The sequence below is a fragment of the Palaemon carinicauda genome, chromosome 20 (genome assembly GCF_036898095.1).
Source record: "Palaemon carinicauda isolate YSFRI2023 chromosome 20, ASM3689809v2, whole genome shotgun sequence".
In the NCBI taxonomy this organism is placed as follows: domain Eukaryota; kingdom Metazoa; phylum Arthropoda; class Malacostraca; order Decapoda; family Palaemonidae; genus Palaemon; species Palaemon carinicauda.
In genome coordinates, this window is record NC_090744.1 from 95,174,805 (window position 1) to 95,199,980 (window position 25,176).

The window sequence follows — 25,176 nt, forward strand, 5'->3', positions numbered from 1 at the left end:
CAAAAGCTTCTCATCATATAAAATTTTCAACCTTATCTTGCCATATAAGTCAGTTCCTTTAAACAATGTTGTACTCCTAACGGCACTCAAGCATTGACAGCAATTTCCAAATGATAGATATATACACTTAACTTGTCTTTAAATCACAGTATAGATGTCTACACTCATAGTGAATAGCAGGGTAAACTACGTACACAAAAATTCACAGTATTTGAATCCACCTCAACAAATCATAAAAAAATTGGAATGATCTTGACCAGCATAATTACCAATTATTTGTGTTTCCTCAATTTTCCTTCTTCAAAGGATATATAGTACTCTGTAATGAAAGGCCAACTACTCTAAAACCTTTAGAAACCAGCTCACTTCAACAATCAACTTGAACTATAAAAATATGATTGAATGAAAGAATTCAAAATCACAGCATCATTTAATCAAATTACTTACAAACAAAGTAGTCATTTCACAAAGCTATGATGAAAACCTTATTCATTCATTCTTTCATTACTATCTACATTAATTGAAATAGATGCATAAAATCAGACCCAATGCATTAACTTTTAAGAAAATACAAAATACTTATATGATACACTTTTTACATAAAAGTTTTCATAACACAATATCATAAAACCAGCTGTCACAATTCAAATATTTTAAATAATAACTTAGACTTATTGGCTTATCATAAAAAACTAAAACCTACAATTGAAAAATTCAAAGGACTAGTGACCTTAGATATGCTCCCAACATATGACTACCATAATGTAGAAAACATATGAAAACATATTTACAAAATTGTGCCCAAAATAATTTTGGCAAATTATGTATTCTATATATCTTCATATATATATATTAAGATTTAGCAGTACTGTAGTGTATATGAAATACAATAAACTTGTGATCAATCACTTCAATACAACATTGCTGATCACCTCTGGCTTAACTGCTTTAAAATGGGAGGATGTGTAAAGGCATATTAAGGTTCTGCGAGTAACGGGGTATTTTCCTTCGCTCGCTGAAATGAGACTGTAGGTGTGTTACTACCATCAGGTTGCATATTTGAAGGCTGTCCCGCAAATGAGACATTTTGGAATGCTCCGCTAGGAGGTAAAGTAGAAGGCCTGGATGGTTGAACAGGATTATCTGTGTAAGTGGCCCGATGTCTATGACGGTGATGGATTTCGTGCAGGTACATTGTGCTCAAACTCATATCTATGGCAGTGATATCTTGGGGCATCGTTGTGAGATTTGTATTCCAAATGGATGAAGGTAGCATGGAACTTGGAGCTAAAACAGGGTCAATAATAGGACCAGATGTAATATTACTATTTTCAATAGGATCAACACTTGATTGGCCCATTTGATGCTGCTGAATAGAGGACAAAATACCTCTACTAGGACCCTGTATTGATCCTTCTATGTGGGAGGTGTTACATTTATAGCTTTTTGGAGACCAGCCTGATTGCTGGAAAAGTGTGTTAGGCTGGTGAGCAGGACCTTTCATCCAAGGGGAGAACATGCTAACACCTCCAACTCCCAGCCCACCTCCACCACAAGAAATAGAAGTCAAAGAAGACAATAAAGCATTCTCTTCCTGAACTGCGGCTAGATTAGTCATATCTCGCTGAACCTGAGTCTTCAGGGCAGTTATAAATGCTGAGGATTCCTGTGGTGGCTTCCATTTTGGGTTGGTCATAGTGAAATGCAGAAGTGACAACTCTGTCTTCCCACCGTCAGTTTTTGTGTCTTGCTTATTGAATTCACCTTGTTCGAGGTCATCTAGAAGGATATCAGGCTGCCACGTTGGACTACCATGTTGTCGGATATCCATCTGGGCAAAAGAGCAAACATCGCCAACACCAACTATTTCAACCGTAAAGTTTCGGAAGAAGTCGACAATATCAAGTGCTCTATGCCTCAGTTTGAAAATGAAAATAAGAGGAGTGATTATAGGCGAAACCAAATCCTCCAGCAAATATGTTAATTGGTATTGGAATAACTGAGAAAATTCTTGGCGAACCTTACTGGTGTGAGCTTTCTCTCGCCAGTGATCTGGGATATAATGAACCTCGGCTAACACTCTTCTCATCAGTAACTCAGGACAAAACACCAAATTTTCATCAGGGATAAACACTTTACATATCCCAACACCAATGGCAAATACTGATCCAAGAGTGATCACATGCTCCACTAATATAACATCTTCATCCCAAAGAGATAACCCAGCTATCACAGCCACTAAAGCTCCCAATATAAATGACATATGTCTAGCTAATATGGCCATAACGGGTGAAGAGAAAATGTTCATGTATTGTGCTGCAGCTTTGTAACCCCTACACAAACGTGCTGATAATTCATGATTCAATTCATTAAAGTGTCTGAGGTATACACGTCCATATTGTGACCAGCAACGGCTACCCAGCCTACCTGGCTCTCTTTTAACAATTTCTGCATAATAGTAAAAGGTGTATACAACCTGGAAAAGACATATAATTGGGCAGAAAATAAGATTAATAATGCCAACAATCAAAATTTTTTTGGAAAGTTCTTCTGCTAACTTCTGACGATTCTCAGCTCGTTTATACTCATCATTCAGGTGCCAGTTATTCTTGAAGGGAGAGATGGGGCCCCAAAAGAGTAACATATCTATATTGAATTTGAGGCCATTTGTCAGCACCACAATTTCTCCAAAAAAGGGAACTTCATACTTGAGAGGTATTACGCTCTTGTTCACCATGGCTATGAAGTAATTGTCGAACCGAAGAATTCTGTGGTAAATGTCGAGCTCTGTCAACACTTCCTTGTGGATGCACATCCGCTGCTCAACCTACAAATGTAACAAAAATAAGATTTTGTGATATCTGCTAAACAAATAATCAAATGAAACATTCAAATTCTTAATAAAATCTGCATATATTCTAACAAAATTCTCAAGTCTTAATATTTCTAATCTACAGACATAACACTGCATCAAAGTTGTTTTTCATCTGCACAAACCTAAACATTTTACAAATGCTTAAACTTCTACTGAAGAAGGATATCAATAGAGTCATTTCACAAAAATGCCTGTGGTAATAGGCACAGGTTATCACGAAAGTTTAGTAAACAAATGTATGCTTCTACCATCTGATAGATTCAATTTGTATGGGATGATATATCCTCATCACCTCCTACCCCTATTGACGCAATGGGCTTCGGTTCAATTTTGCCAGTCTTCTCTATCTTGAGCTTTTAATTCAATACTTCTCCATTTATCATCAACAACTTCACGCTTCATAGTCCTCAGCCATGTAGACTTGGATCTTCTAACTCTTATAGCGCTTTGTGGGGTCCAGTTGAAACTTTGGTGAACTAATCTCTCATGGGGAGTACGAACAGCAAGACCAACCCATCTCCATCTACCCCCCCCCCCCCCCACCATGATCTCATCCACATATGGCACTTTAGTAATCTCTCATAGTTTCATATATAATCTTGCCCTGCCATTCAACTCCCAATATTCTTCCGAAGGAATTGTTCTCAAATCTACTAAATCTATTGGAGTTTGTTTCTGTTTCATAGTCATACCATGACTTATGTCCATATTGTAACAGATCTCACTAAATTAATATATAGGGTAGGCTGATTTTTATATGTAATTTCAGGCAATTCAATTTCCAAATTTTACTTAACCTTGCCATTGTTTGATTTGCTTCTCACTTAACCTTGCCATTGTTTGATTTGCTTTTCAATCTCTCAATAATCTCCTATTCTAAAGACCCTGTATAAGCTATCATAGTTCCTAAATGCTTGAATGATTCTACCTCATATATCCTTTCTCCTTCCAATGATAATTCATCCTCAATATTCCATTCTCATCATCTATCTGTCTTCTATTAATCTTGAGCCTGACCTCCTGTGATATTACATGCATTCTGGTAAGCAAGCATTGCAAATCCTGTGGTGCTCTGCTAATAAGGAGAGCATCATCAATATACTCTAGGTCAGCTAATTTCCTATTACCAATCCAGTCCAATCCTTCTCTACCATCTCCAACTGTTCAATACATTACAAAATCCATGAGGAGGGTAAACAGCATAAGTGTCAACACATTCCCTTAAAGTATTACAAAATTTAATGGAAATTCATTTGAAAGGACTTCACTAAGATTAACTTACACTTGCTATGATCAGGAACAGACTTAATCAAACTTACATATTTAAGGGGAGCATCCATGGTTAATTTTCATGGATATACTTCGGGTTATCAAAAATAGTGAATCTTTGGCAGTGAACTGCACCACAACTTAAAAGTAACCTGAGAAAGCTTCATACTAATTCTGTCATAATTACCAGAGTTATTGCATTTATTTGTGCTAGAGTTATATGGTACTACATGGGTCATCATAGTAACGCAAAACAATGTTCTCGAACTCACGGTAACCTGTGATAATTACGCTATTCTTAAAGAATAGGGAGAAATATCAAACTAGAAATTGTATGTTTGGCAGCTCAATACTTTCTCTCATTGCATCAGTGAATACCAGAAACCACTAATGAAGAGAACAGTTGTGTCTTGCTCTCTTGGTTTGGTCACTTTTTGCGCTAGTTATCTGTAGTGGTATCCTTATCATGCCTAAAACCAAAAGAAGAATCTTTTCTAAGTATTGTATAGGAAAAAGACAGCCCTTGTAAGACAGAACTAAGTAACAAACCAGGAGGTGGCACCTCTTGATACCCTCATCTTGAGTGAGTAGTACTCCCACGGGATGTGGGGGGGGGGGGCAATGGGCCATGCTTGTGGTAATTAACAGAAAAAACTATACTGTACAGTAAGTAGGTTTATTTTTAAATTGAGAGTAGTTTCTAATTATCATTGACAATGGAAATAGTATTAAATGGTGATAGTGATATTTTTCTTCGCATTATTGTTGTAAAACTTTGAGGGCTGATAACTCAGCTTTAGAGTTATTGATATTCAAAACAATTTTTCTTAATATTTTAACAAAATATTTCAAATTCAAAGACATCATTAGAAAGATAAATAAAAATTAAAAAATTTTGTCAGAGGAATATAACAAATTTGGAAATAATTTGTTTTTTTCCTAAAATACAAACCTGGAGCTATTCATAGGGTATTACTTTCGGCAACGCTGAAAACCAGCAACCGGTTGCGAAAAGCCTCTCTGTGTGAGGAGCTGCTGGATAGTCTCCAGGCGTGAAGTCGAAGCGAGGCTACGGCTTTGTGGAAGATGTTGGCATGTGGTTGTTTGAGGAGGTCGTGCTGTGGAGGAAGCTCCCTCGGGATCTCTGTGAGGAGATGCAGAAGGTCCGGGAACTATTCTGCGTGATGCCATAGCGGAGCTATCTCATCAGACAGAACGGGGGAAATGCGTAAGCGTCCAGGTTTATCCACCGTTGTTGGAAAGCATCTTGCCAAAGAGCTTGGGGATCCGGGACTGGGGAGCAGTACAAAGGGAGCCTGAAATTCAGGGCCGTTGCGAACAGATCCACAGTCGGGGAACCCCACAAAGTCAGGACTTTGTTGACTATCAGCGGATTCAAAGACCACTCGGGGCCAACTATCTGAGTCGCTCTGCTCAGCTCGTCTGCTAGCACATTCCTCTTGCCCAGAATGAAGTGAGCTGATAGAGTTACCGAGTTGTCCTCTGCCCATCTGAGTATCTCTACTGCAAGATGGCACAGCTTCTGCAAAAAGGTACCGCCTTGTTTGCTATCTCCCTCAGTCTCTGGATCCTTTAGTCTGATCAAAACGCTTTGTGCCTTAGTGTATCTAATCGCATGCCTAGGTATCCCAGTTCTTGAGAGGGGAGCAGTTGAGACTTCTCGAGGTCCACCACGATCCCCAGATCCTGCCAAAACCTTAAAAGCTCGTCTCGGTGGTTGAGAAGGGCCGCCTCCGAGTCTGCCAGAATCAGCCAGTCGTCCAAGTATCTTAGGAGACGGATGCCGACTCTGTGAGCCCAAGATGATACTAGGGCAAATACTCTCGTGAATACCTGGGGTGCTGTATAAAGACCAAAACACAGTACCCTGAACAGGTAATGCTTTCGATTGAACATGAATCTCAGACACTTCCTGGAAGACGGGTGAATTGGGATCTGGAAGTATGAGTCCTTCAGATCAAGAGTGCACATGAAGTCCTGGGGTCTTATCGCTTGTCTGACTGTGTCGGCCGTCTCCATCCTGAAAGGTTTCTCAAACCTCTTCAGGGTCGAGAGGTTGATGACTGGTCTCCAGCCTCCAGACGCCTTTTTCACAAGAAAGAGTCGACTGTAGAAGCCTGGGGACCAGTCGAGGACCTCCTGGAGAGCGTCCTTCTCCAACATGGACTGGACTTCTGCCCTGAGGGCAAACTCCTATGCGGATCCCTTCGCACAGGAGTTTGATGGAATCAGGACTCGAGTCAGTGGAGGGAGAGGGAGCGTGAACGGGATACGATACCCTGAACGAATCACCTCGACCGTCCAGGGTTCGGCCCCGTAGTGAAGCCACCTCTGCCAGCGGCTCTGCAGGCATCCCCCCACAGGTTTGCAAATGGGAGGATTGCCTGTCTTATTGGGACCCGCCTCGGCCAGATCCCTTCTTACCCTTTCTTCCACGGAAGGACTTTTTGCTGTGAAAGGCCTGCTTTGCACACTTTTTACCATGCTGTTTTGGGTCTCTAGCCCTTTTTGGCTGCGGGTTTTGCTGTGCTTTCCACTGTGGCTGAGAGGGGTAAGGTCTAGCTGTTAAGACCTTTGGATGAGGGAGTCCTGACTGGACTTTCTCCACCTCTCTGACACCCGCTCGACATCTTCAAGATGGAACAAAGAATTGCCCTCGAAAGGAGCATTTCTCAGTCTCGCTACTTCGGCCTGAGGGAGATGACTATAGAGCTTGCCTATAACGGCATCTCTCCTCTTCAGGATAGTGTTGGCCCAAAGGTTTACTACCTATTGGGAGAGGAACTCGATGGCCCAAGTGCCAGACAATAGGAAAGTCTCCAAAGACTTCCTGGAGGACTCCCGAGACAAGTCTTTAGACTGCATCAGTTGTCCTAAGGATGCTAACCAGAAATCCAGCCACGAAGTAGCCTGCATGGCGTATTTCGCCACCTTTTCCTGGTTTAGGATTTCAGACGCCGAAAAGGAGACTGGAAGTCCAGCAAGTTTCTCAAAGGAGGTGGCCTTCGAGAGTGCCTCTATAGAGTGATCGAGAGGCAGTGTTGGAAGAGATTCCCCGAGGATCTCGTAGTACCTCCTCTGAAACACATAGGGAGGAGGTAAGAGCTTGGAGGATGAGTTGGAGCGGAGAGAAGAGGTGAAACCAGTTGCCTGGGACACAGCCTTCTTTTTGGCACTCTTCAATCCCTTTGACTAGGGCAAAGCTGCACTGGATCTAAGAAGTTTCTGAGTGCCATAGAAATGGTCAAGGACCATTTCTTTTCCATCTAGAGGGGCTGCCAATGGATCTGGAAGTCCATTGACGGAACGGATGCAGGCTAGGACCTGCCAGAAGGCGTGTTCTGACTCCTTCCTTTCATGCTCTGTAAGCTTAGGGCTAGCGGCTGCTGGCACAGCGTCGTCCTCGAGATCGCTCTGCCCTTCCAAGTCCGAGCTCTCATCCATAGGAGCCCGGAGAGGAAGTCGTCAACAGTATAGACTGGGGATAGCAAGATTACCGGGGAGGTGCTCGATTCCAGCTGCCTGGGAGGCAGTGAGGAAGGAAGCCTGGCCGAGGATTTGGGGATGGTGAACAAATCCTTCGGTTCCCTCCCACGAGGCCCGAGGTCCTCTGTCCCACAAGGGCCTAGAGGACTCTGTCGGCTTACGGGTGGAATGTAAGTCCATTGCCGTACGGGGTGAATCCCATTCGGTCACAGGTCGTGGCTCCTTAGACACTATCTCGACCGGTAAAGAAAGGAAGGAGTCTCCATAGGACGTAACCCTATCCTCCTTGGGGGGGGGGGGGGAATGACGAATCCTTTTCCTTTCCCCCTTTGACCTGGCCTGTGGCGTCTTGGACTGCAGGGGGTTACCCTGAGGTTCATGCCTAATCTCCTCCAGAGGTCTTTTGCAAGGGGATGATCATCTTCCCTTACCTGAAGGACCCACTTGTGTGGGAACTTCTGACCTCTTCCTAGGATCAGAGGGAGGAGAGGACCCTGGGAGGAGAGGAGGCGACAAGGGAATCTTAGGTGTATCACCTAAGGACTGGGAGCGGAGAACGACTCCCTTCATGGCTTGGCGCATTACATTGAATAAGGTGCTAAGCCACGGGGGGTCACAGGCTCCAGAGGAACTAAGGGGAAGGTCCTAAGGAAAGAACTGCTCCCTGGGTTTAGGAACCTGGGCAGGTTTCCTAACCCTCTTGTCTGATGGAGGCTTCCTACAGACAAGATCGGCACAGGCCTGCCCTTAGGGATAGGGTCTGGTCTCGGTCGCGCAGGCGACTGTTGTCTCTGTTGAGGCCTAAGGGGCTCGGGAGACTGATTGTGAGCGCCAAGATAGTCGTGCGCTCTTGCGCCGAACTGTTGGTAGGCAGAAGGGAGCTCGTGCGTGCACCTTTCCCAATTGCGGGCACCCTTTTCAAGCTCGTGGAGCGCATAAGGTTGTTCGCGTGCATGGCGCGCAGTGTGTTGTTCGCGCGCATGGCGAGCAACAGGAAGTTTGCGCATATGGCGCGCCATAGGATGAACCCGCGCGCCATGATCGCCCCTTTGTTTGCGCCGTGCGTGCAAAGTCGATTGTGCGCATGAGAGCTCTCAGGTTGGTGAGAGAACTCATTGCTACGCTCACCCGAAGGTTCGCGATAGCTTGTGTTGTGTGAGCGCGAACGATCAACACAACGAGAGTTTAAAAACTCTCTGTTATAACAAGAATGACTCTGGTCACGAGAACCCGAAAGTTCAGCGTGAACTGTATTACGCGAACCCGAAGGATCAACGCAACGAGAAACCGGAGTTTCTCTGTCACGATACACCAAAGTGTTAGCACGACTAGAGTTACGAGAGCCCAAGGGTTCAGCGTAACTCAAGTTACGAGACCCCGAAGGGTCAACGTAACGAGGAATCGAGGTTCCTCTGTCACGAGATCCTGAAGGATCAACATGACTGACGGTACAAGAACCCGGAGGTTCAACGTTACCGTCGTTACGAGAGCCCAAGGGTTCAGCGTAACAGAAACCCAAGGGTTTCAAGTCGCGAGAGCCCGAAGGTTCAGTGCGACAGAGACCCGAAGGACTCCTGCTGTCATGAGAACCCGCAGGATCAACATGACAAGAGCCCGAAGGCTCACGATCACGCCAGCCCAAAGGGTGATCATCACGAGACCCCGAAGGGTCAACTAAGGAAAACCAGCAGGTTCAAAAAGACGTCTCCTCACAGCTCGAGGAGGAGAACATCCGGGGTGGAGAGGGGTTACCTACCCCTCCACTCTACGAACCTCCGGAGAGAAAAGTTCAACAGACTCCGCCCGAGGGGGAGACTGATTAATATCAACAGATAATTCCTCCGCAGGGGAGGAGAGTTCGCCCGAAAGAGAACAACGCTTATAACAAGGTTCTCTTTCCGCCCCTGGAGGAGAACCTAAAGTGTAAGGAGATTGCCAATGCACAGAGGCAACCTTCCCTCGCGAACTAGAGATCTGTTCCCCCGAAGGGGAAGCTTGCCTTGGAGAGAGCCCTGCCACCGCCACTGGTGGGTTAGCTAACTCCTCGGTGTCGGAACCAGACCCAAGGTCTGGAAAAGAACAGGCGCTCCCTGAGGGAAGAGAAGGAGCCGACTCAATAGGGGAGCCGCCACCCTCGTCTATCCCACAGGGTTTACCTGGAGTCACAAGCCCTGCGCTACTGCTCGACCGTGCCCTGGAAGGGCCTGGTCGAGGATTAGCTTCGGGCAGAGATTTGGGCATACAGGAAGCAGAAGCCTGTGATTTCTTCGATTTTGAGGAAGACCCTAAAAGCGAAGGTTCGCGTTTAGACTTCTTCTTACGCGCAAACCTCTCCCAATGGGAGGCAGGCCACTCCCTACACTCAGAACAGGTACTGTCCCGCGAACACTGAGTTCCCCGGCAAGCCGGGCATAAAGGGTGTGGGTCCGTCTCCACGGACAACATGAAGGTGCCGCAGCGGTGGCCTTCAATCCCTGGACATGTCCGCATAGCGGGACAATAACCATACACACACCGACACACATAAAAGAAAAATAAAAAGTAATAAAGTCAAGGCAGTTTGTTTAACGGGAGAAAGAGATGGCACTTCTGCACTCTACCGAGCCAAAAGCAAAAGTGGTTATTCAACCGACAGGTGTGAGTGAGGGGGTAGCTAGTCTACCCCAACCCCCTCCCGCTAACTAGCGGATGGGGTGATTATCTCTCACTAAAATTGTCTTGGCTGGTTTTCAGCGTTGCCGAAAGTAATACCCTATAAATAGCGAAGGATTGTATCTGTGTCGGAACATAGGAATATTATTTCGATGCTAGCTGAAAACCAGATGTTAAGATTTTGCGAGGTGTAACCACCCTCCACCAGTTGGCGGGAGGGGAGCAGCGGGGGTAACCCACCACCCCGCTCACACCAGCACTAGTAAACACCGTCACTTCACAACTAAAGGAGGACTTCTGAGAGAAGGTGATGGCGGGACCAGTATGTTTAAAGAGCTTCAAGTTTATATGTAGTTAGGATAATACAAATTATTCCAAATTTGTGATTTTTTCCAGCATTAGATAAAAACCTGGCACTCTTTACACAGGAGACTTACCTCATGGTGTGTGGAAGTCCCTAAAAGCCCCATCTGTGCTATGCATAAGCTGTTTAGAGGAAACCCTGAAACCTCGTGATTCTAAAGGATGATGGCCTGAGCAATCAGTGCTAGTGTAGAATTTAGCAATTTGACTTGACTAGGTAACCATAAGGTTGGAGCTAAATCCTAACTTAACCTAGGCATTGCCCGACTCCACCTCGCATGGAGGACAAGAACATTATAAATATATACATATATATTAGGTTATGCAAAGAGCAAGGTACCCACAGGTTTACCTTGATCACTGGATCTTGGTAAAAAAAAGACTTCAGAAGTTCCAGTGTTAATGCAAGGTTGCCACTGAGTCTACTAAGGTCAGTCAGTCATCCCAAGACAGAGGAGACAGAAGCTGATCCTGTGAGACCAGGATGGGTGTGGTGGAAAGACCGAAGCACAGTGCCTTGAACTGGTGTTTCTTGTTTGTCTAGACTGAATCTTTGAACCTTCCTAGATGGATGATTTGGACCTGGGAGTAAGTGTCCTTTAGGTCCAGTGTGCAAATGAAGACCTGAGGTCTTAGCCCTTGTTTGAACTCCAACATGGTGTGGACATCGACCAAAAGGGACAGCTCCTTGTGGATCCTTTTGCATGGAAGATTATCGACGCTGGAGTCTTGACTCATGTCGTAGAGAATCAGGCGCGATATCCAGTGTAAGAGTTCTTCTCTGAGAGAATTCCTTTAACTAACAGAAGGAAGGCAATGCTTAGCCTTACCATGTGGCCTGGGATTGATGCTATTCCTTAGAATAGAATCAATCTGGCGAATGTTAATCAATGGTTAATCGTTGGGTATCGTGGTTACTGTGCAGTTGGATAGTGCTCGCAAGTAGTACCCTGTCGACAAGCGTTGATGAGGGTTGTCGAACGTTTGCCAATCACTTTAGTGAAATGGCGAACGGCCAGTAGCGAGAAGTATGTAGTATACCTTCTGATCTAGGAAACTACAGGAAGAAGTTGACTATTAAGTTCGAGTCACGAACTGCTGGCGAATTGCCGATGACCGATGAATGGGTGGTCTGTGAGTCGATGGTGAGTTAGAGATCAGCAAGCTGATTATGGTCCCCACTGGTTGGTAAGAGATGAGCAACCTGAAGATGGGCTGGTCAGAGATCAGCGAGCTGATGACTGGATATTGACTAGCAATCGGTGATTGGAAATGCTAGCAATTGGAGATCGTTAGTCATTGGAGGGACTAGATGTCAAAGATCAGCATTGAGCTAGCAATTGGCGATCTGGTGATCGGCAACCTAGCGATCAGTAAACTGTGAACTAGCAATTGGCGATCTGGTGATTGGCAACCTAGCGATCAGTAAACTGTGAACTAGCCATCAGCAAACCGTGATCCAGAGATCACACTGTTGATGCTTTCCTGTTTTCTGACAGTGGTTTGTCAAGGAAAAAGAAACTTCAGAAGAGACAGGGACCAAGGATTCCCCGTTTCGATTCCCCTTGTAGGATCGAATCTTCGGGATCTTGAATCCTTCTGTGAAGCCTTATTCCTCTTTTCCCGGTGGCAATGTTTATGTGTTTGCAGGGAGGAATGGGGCAATGGTGACCTGTCCAAAAAGTTTTAATCCTTTTTACTGACTATTGCGCGAGTGTGTAAGAGAGTACTGGAGCGATGGCACACAGGATGATGCTGGTGCTTAATATCTGCCTGGAGAGGAGGCAAGCGCTGGCTCTTAGGCAAGCGCTGGTGCATTAGATCTGCGAGCCTTGACTCTTTGGCAAGAGCTGGCGCATTGGATCCGAGACCGTAACTGCGCAGGAGGGCGCAGGAAAGTGAGGAAGAGCGCTGGCGCGCAGTAAGGCACTGTGTAGTTTTGTGCATTCTCCCTAGAATGCGCCGCAGCGTGACTGGTTGCACAAGGGTGGGTGCATTGGCGGGTGCGAGAGAGTTCTATGTGGAGACTGTTGGCGCGCGCGTACGGAAAACCATCGGCACCCGCGCGCATTAGACTGCGCTCAAGAATATTGGAGCGCGCACGCGCAAAGGTCGTCGGCGTGCGCACACGCAAAGGCCGTCGGCGTGCACATGCGCGGAAGGCCACAGGCGTGCATGCGTGGAAGACCGTCAGCGCGCGTGCACGGAAGTGTGTCGGCGCACGTGCACGAAAGTGTGTCGGCGCACGTGCACGAAAGTGTGTCGGCGCGCGTGCGCGGTAGACTGTTGGTGAGCTCGCGTGCGCGCGGGAGACCATCGGCGGCCACGCGCGGAAGAAAGTCAGCGCGCAATACTGTTGGCACGCGCGCGGCATACTGTTGCCACATGCGTGCAAGACTATTGGCGTTGGCGCTCGCTCGCGCGGAACACTGTTGCTGCGCGTGCAATACTATTGCTGTTGGCGGTCGCGGAACACTGTTGCCACGCGTGCAAGACTATTGGCGCACGCAGAAAATCGCCAAGACGATCTACCGCGCATGGGCGCCGATGGTCTCCCACGCGCGGTAGATCGTCTTGGCTCGCACACGTGCAAAGGTAGCGCTAGTAGGTTGGCAGGTCAGCTGACAGGACGATCAGGAACTTGGATGTGCCCTTTGGAAGAGCGAGCATCCACCGATGGGGATCGTAAAAAGGTCTGCATTAGAGTCCAGGACCGAAGTTCAAAAGAACTACGTTGCAGTGCAAGGTTGCGCTGGTAGATCAGCTGGCAAGATGATCAGGAACTGGGATGTGTCCTTTTGAAGGGCGAGCAACCACCAATGGGGACCGTAAAAAGGTCCGCATTAGAGTCCAGGACCGAAGTCCAAAAGGACTACGTTGCAGCGCAAGGTTGCGCTGGTAGATCAGCTGGCAGGACCATCAGGAACTGGGATGTGCCCTTTGGAAGGGCGAGCATCCACCGATGGGGATCGTAAAAAGGTCCGCATTAGAGTCCAGGACCAAAGTCCATGGACTAAGTTGCAGAGCAAGGTTGCGCCGTTAGGTCTGCTTGATCCTCCGACGAGGTGTCTCTATGAGAGGGCTCTCTCGCGGACGAGAGAGGTGAATACTTCGTAGAAGAGACTTGAAGACACCTGTGATGACGCCCATGAGGGGCGGTGGATCAGCAAGCTGACCTTCAACAGTAGCGATCCTCTGAAGAGGAGAATCTATGAGTGCCCTCTCTCGCGAACGAGAGGTGAACACCTCGTAGAAGAGACTTGAAGACGCCCATTGAGGGCCGGTGGATCAGCAAGATGACAAATTCGTAGATAATTTGTATTTTTCCTAACTATACAAACCTTAGCTATTTATCAGGCGTTATACTTTCGGCGGAGCTGAAATGAAGAGCCATTAAAATTTAGCGAGGGTTAACTACCCACACCGCTAGTTAGCGGGGGTAGGGGGGGGTAGCTTGCTACCACTCCCGTTCACACACCTGTGATTTAGTCACTTTGCTTGGAGGTAGGACTTCAAGGGGGATAGGGATGGCGGGCAAGTTTGTATAAATAGCTAAGGTTTGTAAAGTTAGGAAAAATACAAATTATCTACGAATTTGTCATTTGTTCCATAACTGGAATACAAACCACGCTATTTATTAGGGGTGACTCACCCATTAGGAAGGTTGGACGTCCCTGCCACTCTGGCTTTGCCTGGGGACTCCTTATCTGAGTATGTTAGTACTCAAAAATAAGGAGTCCCTACCCTCGCTAAACCTTGCTACGCAAGGTCCGCGGCCTACGCAAGTTGTGTGTTGAGACGTGCAGAAGTGTGACTGTCTAGGTAAAGTTATTCCGAGTCTATGTAGGAAAAACCTGATGTAACCAAGACTTCCCAATACCACCTCGCCAGGGTTTGGGGATGGAACAGTATTAGCTTAATACTAGGTACACAAAGGAGCATGGTTTACCTGCAGTGGTTTGAGGTCAGCTTATGCAGAGAACCCAGGATGCTGCTTTCCCCACAAGAGGGTAAGATGAAGAAAAGAATAAGGGCCAGTCAAATCTTTTCATTCACGCAGACTAAAAACGGGTAACAGTGCCCTCATCCTTCTGCTCTTTGTCCAATAAGGAACTTGAGGTATACAACCAGCTGTTGTGCAGCCACCACCGGACCGATAGAGATCGTATCGAGTTCCTGTGGGTCCCGTCTTGCAGGAGAAAGGTTGGGAAAGTCACCTGGAGCATTCACATCCTTTATTGTAAAACATGCGTCACAGAGTAATCTGCTAAGAAGGACCAGGGGCATAGTTATGCCCGACACTGTGAGTCGTCATGTCGAGATGATGTTTCGGTGATCCTCCTCTAGTCTCTCCCAGTGCTGACAAGAGGAGGGACCCAGGCAGGCTGTTGCAGTTTTCTTTAGGTAAAGTCTCATACCTTACCCCGGGTACAGTAACAGATGATCTGGATCGTCCGTTACCGAGTTGAGACTTGTGTAGGATCCGTCACCTCTGGAGACTGTGTCTGGCGACATACTCAGGGACGAAACTGAACATTGTCTTTCGCCCTTCTCAATAATGGGCAATGTCAAAAGAGAGACCATGAAGTTCCTTGACTCGTATGGTTGCTGTCCAAGTGTGTAGGAACATTGTGTTCTTAAATCAGGAGAAAATTTGTTGCCTGGTGAAGTGGAACATAAGGAGGTCCCTTTAGGGATCGGAGATTTGAACCATGTTCTGAGAGGAAGGTCTCAATTCCGACTGGGGAAAGGCAAGTTGTAAGTCCGTATGAGTTAGGAAAAGTCTATCGATGAGAGGATGTCCCTTTCTTTCAGTTTGAAGGTGAAGGATCAAGGTTTAGTGATTATCTTTACCTGTCTTTTCCTCTTGTATATACTCGAGGATTCTGCTATTGATGGAATCGAGGTATCGAGTGGAGAGACACTTTCACATGACACCAACCACACAAGACGCGATACTGCCTGGTAGACTGATGCTGAGGAATTCCTCAGATATCTAGACAACATTTTCACAAAGAGGTATTGGGTAGTCTTCAGTCGCACAATCATAGCAAAGATATAGCTTGTGGTAGGTGTCGAAGTGGGTTGTCTGTTATGTGGAGAGGGTTCTCTTTGAGACTCTATCAGGAGCTGCAAAAGGTTTGGAGACCGTTCTGCATAATACCATAGCGGAGCTAGGAGAGTCCTTGAGAGGTTGCCCGATGTTCTAGCCTAGTTGAGTGCCCTTCTCCAGATAAAACAGGGACGAGACGTAAACGTCATTGTCGTACCTACCGTTGTTGCCAGAGAGCCTTGGGGTCTAGGGCTGGCGAGCAACGGTAGCCTGAGATTCAGGAGCGTTGCGAACAGACCCCGTGGTTGGAGGACCTCGTAAAGTCGGGACTTTGTTGGCTACATGGCGATCCAAAGTCCATTCGGTATACCTTATCTGAGATGCTGTGCACAGATTGTTGGCGAGCACGTTCTTTCAATCTGGAATGAAGCGGGCTGATAGTGGTACCGAACGGACTTCAGCCCATCTCAGTGTTTATCCTATTAGATGGGAAGAGGCTACAAGCAAGTTCCTTCTTGCTTGTCGATGTGAGTCTCTATGTGGTGTGTCGTCCATCACATCACTGAGTGGTCTGTTAGGAACCGATGAGGCTGCCGAAGGACCGGAAAGTTGGCCTTCATCTCCTAAGAGATTTAAGTGAAGGTCCCTTCAGGCTCTGTCCAGAGGGCTGAGGTTGTGGGGTGCAGCACTATGGTCCCTCCTTTCTTCTTTTTTCCGACTCAAGTCTCTTGGAATGGAAGTCGTTCTCGTTTCGAGAAGGTTTGGTGGAGATTGGTGTCAAGAATCATTCCCAGATACACCAGTCTCCTGGGAGGGAAGTATTGAAGACTTCCGTAGGTTTACCCTGATCACTGGATCTTGGTAAAAAGACTTCAGAAGTTCCAGTGTTAATGCAAGGTTGCCACTGAGTCTGCTAAGGTTAGTCAGTCGTCCCAAGACAGAGGAGACAGAAGCCGATCCTGTGAGACCAGGATGGGTGTAGTGGAAAGACCGAAGCACAGTGCCTTGAACTGGTGTTTCTTGTTTGTCTAGACTGAATCTTTGAACCTTCCTAGATGGATGGTTTGGACCTGGGAGTAAGTGTCCTTTAGGTCCAGTGTGCAAATGAAGACCTGAGGTCTTAGCCCTTGTTTGAACTCCAACATGGTGTGGACATCGACCAAAAGGGACAGTTCCTTGCTGATCGTTTTGCATGGAAGATTGTCGACGCTGGAGTCTTGACTCGTGTCGTAAAGGATCAGGCGCGATACCCAGTGTAAGAATTCCTCTCAGAGAGAGAATTTCTTTAACTAACAGAAGGAAGGCAACGCTTAGCCTTACCATGCACCCTGATGGGATTGATGCTATTCCTTAGAATAGAATCAATCAGGCGAATGTTAATCAATGGTTAACCGTTGGGTATCGTGGTTACTGTGCAGTTGGAGAGTGCTCGCAAGTAGTTCCCTGTCGGAAAGCCGTTGATGAGGGTTGTCGAACGTTTGCCAATCACTTTAGTGTGATGGCAAACGGCCAGTAGCGAGAAGTATGTTGTATACCTTCTGATCTAGGAACTACAGGAAGCGCTTGACTAGTAAGTTCGAGTCACGTACTGCTGGCAAATTGCCGATGACACCGATTTATTTGGTCTGTAAGGCGATGGTGAGTTCGAGATCAGCAAGCTGATTATGGTCCCCCCTGGTTGGTCAGATATGAGCAAGCTGAAGATGGGCTGGTCAGAGATCAGCGAGCCGAGTTCAATGATCGAAGAAAGATGAGCTGCCCATCGGTGATCTAGTGATCAGCAAGCTGATGACTGGTTATTGACTAGCAATCGGTGATTGGAAACGCTAGCAATTGGAGGGACTAGACGTCAAAGATCAGCATTGAGCTAGCAATTGGCGATCTGGTGATCGGCAACCTAACGATCAGTAAACTGAGAACTAGCCATCAGCAAACAGTGATCTAGAGATCAGTCTGTTGATGCCTTCCTTTTTGCTGATGGTGGTCTGTCAAGGAAAAAAAAAACTTCAGAAGAGACAGGGACCAAGGATTCCCCGTTTCGATTCCCCTTGTAGGATCGACTCTTCGGGATCTTGCATCCTTCTGTGAAGCCTTATTCCTCTTTTCCCGGTGGCAATGTTTATGTGTTTGCAGGGAGGAATGGGGCAATGGTGACCTGTCCAAAAAGTTTTATTCCTTTTTACTGACAATTGCACGAGTGTGTAGGAGAGTACTGGAGCGATGGCACACAGGATGATGCTGGTGCTTAATATCTGCCTGGAGAGCAGGCAAGCGCTGGTTCTTAGGCAAGAGCTGGTACATTGGATCTGCGAACCTTGACTCTTTGGCAAGAGCTGGCACATTGGATCCGAGATCGTAATGCGCAGGAGGGCGCAGGAAAGTGAGGAAGAGCGATGGCGTGCAGTAAGGCACTGTGTAGTTTTGTAAATTCTCCCTAGAATGCGCTGAAGTGTGTGACTGGTTGAGCAAGGGTGGGTGTATTGGCGCGTGCGTGCGGGAGACCATCGGCGTCAGCGCGCGGAAGGCTGCGTGCGCGCACAGTCGAGGGCCGTCGGTGCGCACGCGCGTAAGGCCGTGGGTGCGCGTGCGCGGTAGACTGTTGGTGAGCTCACGCACCCGCAAGAATGTTGGCGCGCGTGCAGGAGACCATCGGCGCCCGTGCGCAGAAGAAAGTCGGAGCGCATGCGCGCAATACTGTTGGTGCGCGCGCGTGTGAGACCCTAGGTGCCCACGCGCACATGCAAGACTACTGGCGCGCGCGCAAGAGCATTGGCGCTTGCGCGCCTGGAAAATCGTCGGCGCGCGCGCAAAAGCATTGGCGCTAACGCGCGCGCGCAAAAGCATTGGCGCTAACGCGCGCGCACAGGAGACCATCGGTGCCCCCCGCGCATAAGATCGACAGCGTGCGCGAGCAGAAGACTGTTGGCGCGCGCGCACCGGAGGCCATAGGCACCCGCGCGCGGAAGATCGTCGGTCCGCGCGAGCGTGGAAAATCATCGGGGCGTGCGCGGGATACCATCGCCGCCCGTGCGCGGAAGATCGTCGGCGCGCACGCGCGTGCAAGACTGTTGGCACGTGCGCGTAAGACTGTCACTAGTAGGTTGGCAGGTCAGCTGGTAGGATGACCAGTGGCAGGACGATCAGGAACGGGGACTTGCCCTTTAAAAAAACGGTGACCATCCACCGATGGGGACCGTAAGCAGGTCTGCGTTAGGACTTCGTTGCAGCGCAAGGTTGCGCTGGTAGATCGGTAGGTCAGCTGGCAGGACGATCGGGAACTGGGATGTGCCCTTTGGAAGGGCGAGCATCCACCGATGGGGACCGTAAAAAAGGTCCGTGTTAGAATCCAGGACCGAAGTCCAAAGGACTACGTTACAGCACAAGGTTGCGCTGGTAGATTGGTAGGTCAGCTGGCAGGACGATCAGGAACTGAGATGTGCCCTTTGGAAGGGCGAGCATCCACCGATAAGGTCCTGGTAGGTCTGCTTGATCCTCCGAAGAGGTGTCTCTATGAGTGGCCTCTCTCGCGAACTAGAGGTGAATACTTCGTAGAAGAGACTTGAAGACACCCGTGATGACGCCCATGAGGGCCGGTGGATCAGCAAGCTGACCTTTAACAGTAGGGATCCTCCGAAGAGAAGTCACTATGAGTGGCCTCTCTCGCGAACGAGAGAGGTGAAAACTTCGTAGAACAGACTAGATGACGCCCATGATGATGCCCCCTGAGGGCCGGTGGATCAGCAAGCTGACCTTAACAGTAGCGATCCTCCGAAGAGGAGTCTCTATGAGTGGCCTCTCTTGCGAACGAGAGAGGTGAACACTTCGTAAAAGAGACTTGCCAAGACCGTGCTCCGCCCCTGAAGGAAGAGAAACTCAGCAAGGGGGGAGAGAAGTCTGGGCGAAGGCAGCAACAGCAGTCGGAGACGATGAATTTATTAAGATGTGGGAAGTTCTCCCTCTGAAGGGAGAAACAACCTCACACCTGAGGAGGAAACTTCCCTCGGAAGAGAAGTTTTCCAACCCCTGGAGGCGAACCTCCTTTAGCGATCTAAGATGATCTGAAGTGCTGGTCATGTTGTCACGGGAGTACTTCTAAGAGAAGGGATGACGCCCATGACGACGTCCTCTGAGGGACGGTAGTGACAGGAGATTCCCCACGCATGAACAGAACAGCTCTGCTTCGTTGGCACTCCTAGTCGAACGAAGAAAAACTGCATAGCTAACTGGGAAAAAATAAAATTAAATCATTATTTAACAAATTCCCTAGGAAGGAATTCCAAAGAGGAACCCTGAGGGAACAACATAGAATAAGCATTCGCCAACAAAAACTTAATTATTTAACAAATACCCCAAGAGGAACTCAAAAGGAGGGGAAAGCATAAAATTAAGTATTGCTCCCTTCCTTCCGCAGTCAACATCCACGGGAGAAGGGGGGAGAGGAGTAACTGTAATAAAACAGAATTACAATTATTTAAATCAGCTAAGAATATTCACTAATAGTGAGAACCACTGACCCTCTGAAGGGAAGTGTTCCCCACAGAGAAAGCTGAAAAGTTAAAATACAATCATATTTTCACTAAAAATAATTGCGACAAATAATCGGAAGAGCAACCTAACCCGCGCACGGGTAAGGAGCTTCCTCAATACTACACTGTTGTTGTAAAGGTGAACGACCTCGAGAAGAGAGAAACCGTAGTCAATCTTTGAAAGGCCACATTCCCTTCGCTCAGAATCCATGTTTCCCGTAGGAAAAAAAGGAAAAGGCGAAGACAATAGTTGAATAATGAGGGTCCAAACGATGACGAATCCTCTGCGGCGGCCGAGTTAATGGTTATATGCCGACGGGAAGACCGATGGACCAGAGAGGGAGAGGTCATTCCCCACGAAGTGGAACTGTGCTGGCCTTGCTACTACGCAACTGTCGTCATCATATATGTATCACACACACACAGCACAAACACTGAAAAGGAAACTTACCACATTTCTATACACATATATATACATAAACATTAAGAATGTTTTTATATATATACAAGTATAAGAAAAAGTAAGTTAAAAGACAAAAATTAATGGCAGTCCAGAATACGCGAGGAGGGGGAGAGGAAACAACCGCTCTCGATCCGAGCCAAAAGTAAAGTGACTAAATCACAGGTGTGTGAACGGGAGTGGTAGCAAGCTAACCCACCCCTACCCCTGCTAACTAGCTGTGTGGGTAGTTAACCCTTGCTAAATTTTAATGGCTCATCATTTCAGCTTCGCCGAAAGTATAACCCCTAATAAATAGCGTGGTTTGTATTCCAGTTACAGAACAATTACACTTTTGCTATGATTATTTAACAGGAAGCCCCCGTTTGTGTCATGATAAGGTAATCCCAAATATTTCACCCTCTGTCTGGGAGTCCTAAAGAGCTTTACTGTACTCCATATATCTTACTCAACAGAGACAAGAGGCACAGTCTATCTTGATGGTGAAGTGGTTAATTTGTTGAATGTGAGAAACTGGTAATCACTGAGACCTGTTGGTAGACGCATGCCAAATGAAAGTACTAAAAAAATCTAGCGTGAACACTTGGGGAATAATAGCCAATCTGAAGCACCAGACTTTGATTTAGTAGCTAATTTTCACATAGATGGAGGAGAAATCCCGTAGGATAGAGGAAATGGATCTAAGGATATCTTCGAGTCTACAGGGACTGAGTGGTCATCCTTTTTATGACGGATTGTATGCAGATAGCCATAACAAATCTGAATTGAGTCTGGGGAACCAAGCTTGAAGACCGATGACTGGTCTCCAAATCCCTGTCATCTATTTCATTCATGAGTAATCTGTAGGACTCCTTAAACCTTCTCGACAGCCTTCATGCTGCCTCTGTTCCTGTAACTGATGGGTGAGTTTTGGTAGATCACGAACAAAACTGACAAGCAGATCTTGAACGTTTTGTTGCGCAACATATTTACCGGTGTGACGGTCTGAACAATCCCCCGGTCTCAGAATTCTCCTTGACATTATTGCGCATGCGCGGTTAACAGGGGAATTCTGGGTACGTAGCAGACGTGTACTGGGAAATCCCCCGGTCTCATAGTTCCCCTTCCACTACATAGAGGGAGTTAACATACGTTATTTCAATATTTGTGCAACTGGATCGCTATTTATGAAACCATTTACTCTAAGATTGCGCCTTTACGCGTATCAGTTTTATTATATCACAAATTTAAAGAGAAGGTGATAAAAAAGATATACACATATATGTACGTGTGTGTTTTCTTCCTTAAAGTAATGTATGTTACAAGGGGAAATCATTGACTGGAGCTTTGTTTTGGTAGCATTAAGTTTAATCCACAATCGATCACTTGACAGCTTAAGAGTTAAACTGAATAACTTATCATGGACGGATAAGAGAGATATGTCCATGATACAACCCTTTGGTCTCAGCAATCCCAGCATTCTAAATAGTGACTTGTACTTTTTTGTTTCTAATATTTTTTTCTAGATTTGAACACAGTTACCACAAAAAACTACAACATCATATGTACATATAAAATGATGCGTATGCAGTATGTATGTATGTATATGCTTTCCAGTTGATAAATAAGTTACAATACGTTCGCATTTGTTTCTGAACTCTGTCATTCGCTGTGTTCGTCTTTCTGAGACGTCCATCGCGAGCAATAACACCCGGCGACAAGTTGTCGAATGGCACATGTTGAAGAAGCATGGATGGGGACATTTCAGACTGGCCGGAAGTTAACAAAATGTTCGCGCATGCGCAGATTATCAAGGAGAGTTCTGAGACCGGGGATCGTTCAGACTGTCACACCGGCACGTACTTGCTCATAGAAGCTCCGGTAATTCACTGATTTCCATGATCCTTTCCTCCTTCTATCCCTCTACCTTGCAGGCCAGGTCACAGGTGAACAAAAAAAGCACTGTCCAAGCTTTTTCAGGAGAGGAAGAGCAAGGGGTAGCTGACTGGACCTGTAAGTCGCCTGATTCTTTCTCATTGCATGAGGCTGAAAACCAAAGTGGTGAACTTCCACCAAATGAGGGGCGGGGCTTCTCGTCCACAATCACCGCCTGTCGTTAACGAATTCAACGCCCATTTCAGCTTGTGGTGAAAATTTATTCACTATCTATAGGATGAAAGGTTTGTATATGCATAAGAACAAAGGCAATGAATATTACTATAAGCATTTATAACTTTGTAATCATTTTAATTGGAAAAGGTTTTCCATGACAAAAGTCAAATATTAGAGATTGACAGTAATACAATTTAAGTAAGATGTATGAACTCCCGTCATACACAACCTATATAACAACTGCATCAAAGAATAAATTACTCAAGTTCAGACCTCCTAATTTTATCAAAATATCAATGTAAATCTTTACCAGTGTGCCATTATGATAAAATACTTAATGTACATTTAATAAAACCAAATGAGTTCCAAGTCAGTTTGGTAAGTGAGGAAATTGGGTATCAAGTCCCTAATAAATATTGGCAAGTCCTCCTAGTTTGGGTTAGGGAAAAGGGAAGTTAGATATTAAGCAGAAAATAGCACAGGTAAACACCGACTAGTATTATTCATATTCTTATCAATTCAAAAAAGTTCACCATAGGCCCACCTGGACTTCCATGAGGCGCTGCTGTACTTCTTCCCAAGTAATGTTACACAAATCCTGGTCTTGAATTCCCAGTGCATTGTTGAAGAACAACTTGACTTCCCGGTAGTGGCAGAGGGTGAATATCACATAAACGGTGCGAACTATCCAAATAATGGACGCTATTAGAATTATGAACACCAGAAGAGACGAAAAATTACCACGGATTTCGTCACGACTATATATTGCATCACGGATGTGTATCTTCGAGGTGAAGTTCATTGGAACATTATGTGGCGTCTTGTTCCTGAAGAGTATGTCGTAATCGACGCAAGTAAACAGAAATATCGAAAGCGCACACACGAAGGCATACTGTGCCAACTCCAACACGAACTGTAAAACCATGCACAACAAGCCGTTACCTTGGTGATACTGGTAAACTCGTTGGAAGAAAGTGTCTAAATCCTCTACGTGATTCCAGCTCGACTTGCAAGACTTTGGAACAACATGGAACACCATGCTCGAGTGCGTGTCAGGGGAGAGGTCATCCTCCCTCTCTCTGTCCAGGCTGACATTGGTGGCATCTTGGTCACCTTCATTGGTGTCATTTCCAAGGGGCTGGTAATTAGTTTGGAAATTCTGAGACATTTTAAAATCAACGTCGTTCAAACTGGGGGGCTAATCTAATCTACTTCATACGATGTGGTTTTCAGTTGACAGTACATTTTAGCATCCAGGCTAATGTAGCCTAACAATCTACTGTACAGCAAGATACAGTGAACAAACAAAAGTAGCTTTAGCCTACGGTCAGATGAAACAGAAATCTTGGGTTAATTATTCTTCCACATCATTCTCAACACTATCAGCTAAATAAAACAGATCTTAACTACAAAAAGAAAAAAAAACTACTTGAGAACCACCAGTCACTTTTTTTTTTTTTACATTCTTCGTAGTTGCTTCCCACGATCAGCTGATTGGCCAAAACAATGAAAAGACAACGTCTATTACAGTTTCTCTCCTCTCGTTGACTTCCTGCCTACACCTAAGCAGCCTCTGTCCGTGTGTTTTCTCTCTTCACATCTTGACACACATCACTACCAAACTGAGACAGGTTCCTTCGCAAATCCTCCAATGTACATCGAAGTAACTACGTCTGATGATTTCACGCATTGCGACTCATTCTTCACTCTTCGGACTTCGCAATCCCTCTGGCCAATCTCACTCGGTATAAATACGTATCGAGTCTTGGATATGAACTAGTTCTTTGTTCCTTATTTCTGATTATTTTCTAACCATGATGGCCATTTCCAGTTTAAATATTGGTTCATCTTAAAATATAGTATAAGATCATGTCTATAAATATATTAATGCAGTCTTTCTTATGCTTTTCAGGGACAAATTATTAGGGAATTTTTCTTATTAGGTGGTTTGGCATTTCACTCCACTACTTGACCTGGATCTATCTTCAGAAATGAACAGAAAGGTATGTCATTTTACAAAAAACATTAAAAGCAGCGCAAAAGAATTTAATCAAACACCTTTAAGTAATTCAGTTATTATTGGTAGAAGAAAGAAAAAATATTCACAATCTGGATACTGAATAGCATTCAATCTAATGAAAGTGTTCAATCATTATTTTCAAGTTATGTTAGCATGTTGATGTAAGCAAATACCATAGATATCTATGATGAAATGCAATTTATGGGGAAATAATTTCAAAATAAGGCCTGGTGTGAAATGATTATAGATTTTTAACTATGAAATCGTTGCTATCTTATTACTAATTTAAAAGAAAAAAAACAGACTCCCTCTTCTTCCCTGGAGGGATAGGATAAAAGGAGGAAAGGGGGGGGGGGAGAT

The 25,176-nt window shown here is 45.9% G+C and overlaps 1 protein-coding gene across 1 annotated transcript; it reads right to left on the reverse strand.

The window, feature by feature from the left end:
• Positions 1–417: 417 nt before the first annotated feature.
• Positions 418–24,561, reverse strand: Atg9 (autophagy-related protein 9). Its single transcript, XM_068344081.1, has 2 exons — positions 23,341–24,561; positions 418–2,827 (listed from the first exon to the last, which is right to left on the reverse strand). Exons 1-2 carry the CDS (start codon positions 23,962–23,964, stop codon positions 977–979), a joined length of 2,475 nt encoding a protein of 824 aa, XP_068200182.1. The 5' UTR covers positions 23,965–24,561; the 3' UTR covers positions 418–976.
• Positions 24,562–25,176: the final 615 nt, after the last annotated feature.

Coding starts and splice junctions, on each gene's coding strand:
- Atg9 (XM_068344081.1), bottom strand. CDS start 23,964: ATGTCTCAGAATTTCCAAACTAATTACCAGCCCCTTGGAAATGACACC. Junction 2,828..23,340: donor AGCGCCTCATGGAAGTCCAG/GTGGGCCTATGG, acceptor TTACATTTGTAG/GTTGAGCAGCGGATGTGCAT.